We start from the raw sequence: 6064 nt of genomic DNA on the forward strand, positions 1-6064 counted from the left end.
ATTGTGCTGCTCATGTGTGAACTTCAGTGTGCTGATAGCTTTTGGGCAATTCGGACATAGTTTGAATTGTCCCAACTTCAGCTAGATTGAATCAACGAAGTTGATTTATATTCTATATTTAATAATAATTTGATTTTAAAATAAATAAAAAGTTTAATATTTACCGGATGTAATTTCGGTTAAATTTTATGACTTTGTACCTGTTTTCGGCAAATTACCGCAAAAAAAATCATGGCAGAGAAAATGATAGAGAAGGGCTCTGCGGCCAGTAAAAGAAGGTCTTCGCAGGAAGATATGATAGATGAAGATGAACTTCTATCAGCTAAAGTTGTTTCCATTGCGGCTGGAAAAAGAAAAAAAAGATTCTTGCAAGTCAAAGGCTTCCGCGAATTGCGGAGCCAACACTTCAAGCAAGAGAGGAAAAGATAAAAAACCAGCGAAGGTTATAATATAACTCAAACTCAAAACCCTGGTCCCTCTACCTCAAATGATGGTAATCATGATCCAATCATGACTATGCTCAGATCAATTCAACATGGTCAGAAAAAAAGTCTGAGGATATCAAGTTTTTAAAAGACCGTGTTAGAGACATTGAGGAATATGAGAGAGAAGGAGATAATTATGATGATAATCATGATGAAGATGAAGAAAATCCTCATAATGATGGGGAAAGACAAGACAATGAAATAGAACTACCTGCAAAGAAGCATAAAAAAGATAACAATAGGTTCTCTTCTATGTCAAAGAAATGCAGGGTAAAAGAAGTCTAAGGTCTTAGTCTTAGCTAATAACATAAATGAATTGTTCAGAAATGGAATGAACGGGGAGCAATACTCCGAGATGATTAAAGATTAGAACAACGCTAGACCTAAAAACTGTAAAGGTTTATCAGCTGTCGGAATAAACCAGCTCATCTGGAATGGTATTTCCCCTGGAGCTGAAACTACTGATAAGAAATTGCTGGAAAAAACTATACTTAAAGCGGCAACTATCTTTATTAAAACCGTCAACAAAATAGCACTTGACGATAACAATATTAATAATGGTGACTCTGGTAGCGGAGAACACTTTGATAGTTGCAACGATCTATTGGCTTTATTGGGCCATGCAAATAGACAAGTGAACATGACGAGGAGGGACTTTTTAAATCCTAAAATGATGGCAGAATATGTGCCACTGTGTTCCCACTCAGTACAAATAATCTTTTTGGAGACGATGTTCCAAAGTTCCTAAAGACATAGATGATTGTTGTTCAAAGGTGGGAAACACGTTTGGCTATGGCAAAGGCGGAGGTGGAGGCTTCTTTAGAGGTGGTAGAGGAGGCCACAGAGGTAGCAGAGGTGGCTACCGTGAGGAAAGAGGTGGCTTCCGAGGAGGAAGAGGTCGAGGTTCCGGCCAAATTCCAAAAAACTCCCAGAGAGGAGGAAATCCACAGAAGTTTTAGATACATCAAATGAAGTAAGTCATTGTTTAAAGCTGGTATATTGAAAAGGTTTTCCAATGATTGGGAAAAAGTTACATCTGACAAATTTATTTTAGACTAAGTAAATCATTGTCATATAGAGTTCATAGATAATGTTGAACCTTAGCAAGACAATGTTGAGTTAAAATCTGTCTTTAACTCAAATGAAAGTGATATTGTCTCAAATGAAATAAAAAAGTTACTGGCAATCAATGTTATCAAAGAAGTTCATTCAATGAAAGACCAGTTTCTATCGCCTATATTTGTAAGGCCAAAAAAGATTGGAGAAAATAGAATGATTTTGAATCTTAAAAAGTTAAATGAATATATTGAGTATCATCATTTCAAAATGGACACTTTTGACAGTGCCATAAAACTTGTAACTAACAAATCATATATGGCTTCTATTGATTTGAGACATGATTACTAATGTGTTCCAATTGCTGAGGAACATCAAAAGTTTTTAAGATTTCATTGGAACGGAACACTTTGTCAATATACATGCTTACCTAATGGGATTATTATAGAATATTTACTAAATTATTAAAACCAGTATACTCTAGTCTTAGAGTTTTAGGTCATGTAAATGTTGGTTCCATAGACGATAGTCTTTTATTAGGAGAGACTATAGAGGAATGCAATAAAAATGTAAATGACACAGTTGAATTTATGTCAAAATTAGGATTTGTCATACATGAAGACAAATCTGTTTTTCAACCATCAAAACAAATTATTTTCTTGGGTCATATTATTGATGATTTAAAATGGGGGATTGCTAATGTGTCTACAGAAGTAAGACATATAAGTAACGGCAGTCCACAAAGTATTATACAGACAAATGCCTCATTATTAGGATGGGGTGGCATATATAGTGATAATGAAATAGGAAGTAGATGGACAGATGAAGAATCTAAAAATCACATAAACTATTTAGAAACACTAGCTATATATTTTACATAAAATCTTTTCTTCATCTGATCAGAACTAAGCATGTTAAGGTTCTTACAGACAATACAACGGCAGTGGCCTATATATCAAACATGGACGGCACAAAGTCCATAGATTGCAACACAATAACAAAACAAATTTGGTTATTTTGTAAAGATAATGGCATCTGCTTGACATGCACTCATATAGCAGGCAAAGAAAATTTAGCAGACAAATCTGGAGAATTTGATAACAAGTTAGAATGGAAATTAAAAAGGTCTGTTTTTGACCAATTATGTATGTTATGGCAAATGGCAGTTATTGATTTGTTTGTACCCAGATTAAACTTTCAATTAGGAAAATACTGTTCTTAGAAGCCAGACCTATTATCTGCATTTATTGATGTTTTTAGTATAAATTGGTCAAATTTTCAGTTTGTCTATTTGTTTCCCCCTTTCAGTTTATTGAGTCCCTGCATTTTCAAAATCAGAGAGGACGGTGTAAGAGGAATAATAATAGCTCCTTTATGGCTGACGCAAAACTGGTTTCCAAGACTCATGCAGTTGTTGACAAACAATCCAATCGTTCTTCCTAGATTTTGAGTCTTCCTCACGATCCGCAGTCTGTTCATCCTTTACACAAGAAAATGAAGCTAATTACATGTCCAGTGTCAGGAGTAGCTTCAAAGAACGATAATTTTCTCAAGAAATAACCCACATACTCATGTCGTCTTGTTTGTTTTGGTACAAAGAAACAGTACCAAGTGTATATCAGGAAATGGTTCAAATATTGTAACTAAAAACAAATTAATTGCTTTCAAATTTCTGAAGGAACAGTGCTTGAATTTTTTACAATGCTATTCAAGGAAGGTAATCTTGGATACAGTAGCTTAAATTTGACTCGAGGAGCACTTTCGTCTTTAGGACTTATTTTTGACGGCATTGCAATAGGACGTCATTCAATGGTGATACGATACATGAAAGAAATTTTTAATCTTCGTCCACCTAGACCTATATATGAATCTACATGGGACGCTAATAAAGTACTTAACTTTTTGCGTAGCTTATCACCAGTGAAATATTTGAAATTAAAAGATTTAACATTAAAACTTGCTATGTTAATAGCTTTGACAAATGCAGCTCGAGCTCAATAAATTCATTTAATGAATATTAATAATGTACATGAAGTGAAGGGAGAATTTATTTTTGTTTTGAATGAACTTATAAAACAAAGCCGACCTGGTTATAAGGAACCAACTGTAAATATAAAGGTTTATCATCAAGATCTCATTTAGTGCCGGAAGTGTAACAACGAAATAAAATTTAACAATTAAACGAGTCTTACCTTAGTAAGACTCGTTTAATCGTTAAATTACAGTTTACAGTGTCGGACTTATGGCGACATGTGTTATAAACTAGAACATCCTAGACTTATAAAGTTGGGTATCGAGCTTATACTGCATTCCCTGGCAGGAACGGGGTTGTCTGGTTTAGTTCAGTATTACTATATCCAAAGTAACTGTGAACATCTGTTTGATTATACAAATGAATCGACACTCCATAGACTCAATATGATAATGCACGCTGTCAAACATATACAAGGAGAGCATAATCTAAAACCACGTCTTCCTCGTCTTCCTTGTACTTTTCAGGTACGTTGGGGAAAATGCAATTCTCTTTGATCAGGTGTTTTCTCTGCCTTTATTGATTGTATGCTAGAAAGGCTTGTACAGTAGCGTTTTGTTTTGGAATTCTGAGATGTGGCGAATTTGCAGTTTCAGAACATTTTGATTCTACTGTAAATGAGAGTGTAACAGATGTTGAGATTGTTTATGCGTATGCCATTCTACACCCTAAAATATTTAAAACAGATCCTTTTCGTATAGGTGTCAGTATACAGCTTCAAAAATCATACCATTTGTCTTTTTTCGGCTAACAAAAAGTATATTGCAACCAGGAATGGTAGAGAAGCATCTTTTTGTTTTTAAGATCCATTGATATAAAAAAAAATAGTAGCGCTTTAGACAGGAATTTTTCATTAGAAGTCTTAAACAAGTACTAGATATTTGTAGGTACAACTTTAGCTTATATAATGGTCATTCCTTCAGAAATGATGCCTGTACTTTGGCAGGATTTGTTAATATTCAGGATCATCTTATTAAAACACGTGGTCGGTGAACATTGGCCAGTTATTGTCGTTATATTCGGATTTTCAAGGACACGATTCAAAAAGCACAAAAGTGTTTGACATTGTCTTATAGTATCTGAGTTATTATAGATATGTGGACATAATCGAACGTGTATGTATGTTCTTTTATCAAACAATAAATGTACTTGAACTGTGAACTTGGACCATAATTGATCATTTATATGAATAGATAAAATTGAGAATGGAAATGGGGAATATGGCAAAGAGACAACAACCCGACCAAAGAGGAGAAAACAGCCGAAAGCCACCAATGGGTCTTCAACACAGCGAGAAAATCCCGCACCCGGAAGCGGGCTTCAGCTAGCCCCTAAATAAAAATGTGTACTATTTAAGTGAAAATGGACGTCATACTAAACTCCAAAACATATCAATGGACACGATTTTAAAAAAATACAAGACTAACAAAGGCCAAAGGCTCCTGACTTGGAGCAGGCGCAAAAATGCGGCGGGGTTAAACATGTTTTGTGAGATCTAGATCTCGACCCTTCCCTATACCTCTAGCCAATGTAGAACAAACAAACACACAGCAATACGCACAGAAAAACTCAGCTTAAAAGAAGTCCGCGTCCGATGTCAGAATAGGTAACAAAAGAAACTTAGCAAAAAGACAATGATACATAAATTAACAAACGACTACTAGCAGTTACTGACATGCCAGCTCCAGACTTCAATTAAACTGATTGAAAGATTATGTCTTCATCATATGAAAATCAAGCACAATCCCTCCCGTTAGGGGTTTAGTATCATATCATCATAAAATATATGAGAAGAACGTAACCCGTATCATGCCAACAACTGGTTTTAGAACAAATGTGTTTATTTCCGATGCAAAGACACTATGAGTGAATCAATATTAATACCAAAATATGCCATCTTCAATGACCTGACAACAGTATCGTAACTACATCCCTTCTGAATAAGTCTGTTTAAAGGTTTGGTTACCTTTTGAGGTGAATGTCAACATGTTTGTGATTTGTAAAGAATATTACCATAAAAGATTGGATGTGAAATACCTGAACGTATAAGATGTCTGAATGTTGATTTATATTTACGAATAATGTCCTTGTACCAATGATATAATTTAGTAAATGTTTTGACTAATTTGGTATATCGAATACCCTGGTGTAATTATTGTTCAGTAATACAGAGATTTTTTTCCGTTAAAATCAAATACGTTGTTACATACAAGAGCGAATCGAACAAGTTGAGATATAGAAACACCATAAGATCGTGACAAGGGAACGTCACCATCTTAAAATGGATGATTAAAAATAGGAAATGAAAAAATCATCTCTTTTATCATAAATTTTGATATTAAGCTTCCCGTTAAGGATATAGATATCAAGATCCAGGAAAGGGCAGTGTTCATTGCTAGTGTTAGCTTTATTTAAAATCAGTTCAGCAGGATAAATCTCTTTATTGTACATACTGAAAGCGTCATTATTGAGAGCCAATATATCATTCAAA

At 34.5% G+C, this 6064-nt stretch overlaps 1 protein-coding gene across 1 annotated transcript; it reads left to right on the forward strand.

The window, feature by feature from the left end:
* Positions 1 to 231: 231 nt before the first annotated feature.
* On the forward strand, positions 232 to 1444 carry LOC127720802 (probable H/ACA ribonucleoprotein complex subunit 1). The gene is made up of 3 exons (XM_052227552.1): positions 232 to 268; positions 544 to 755; positions 1259 to 1444. The coding sequence occupies exons 1-3, from the start codon at positions 232 to 234 to the stop codon at positions 1442 to 1444; spliced, it is 435 nt and encodes a 144-aa protein (XP_052083512.1).
* The last annotated feature ends 4620 nt before the right edge of the window (positions 1445 to 6064 follow it).

Source organism: Mytilus californianus, unplaced genomic scaffold, assembly GCF_021869535.1.
Source record: "Mytilus californianus isolate M0D057914Y unplaced genomic scaffold, xbMytCali1.0.p SCAF_11, whole genome shotgun sequence".
Classification (NCBI taxonomy): Eukaryota; Metazoa; Mollusca; class Bivalvia; order Mytilida; family Mytilidae; genus Mytilus; species Mytilus californianus.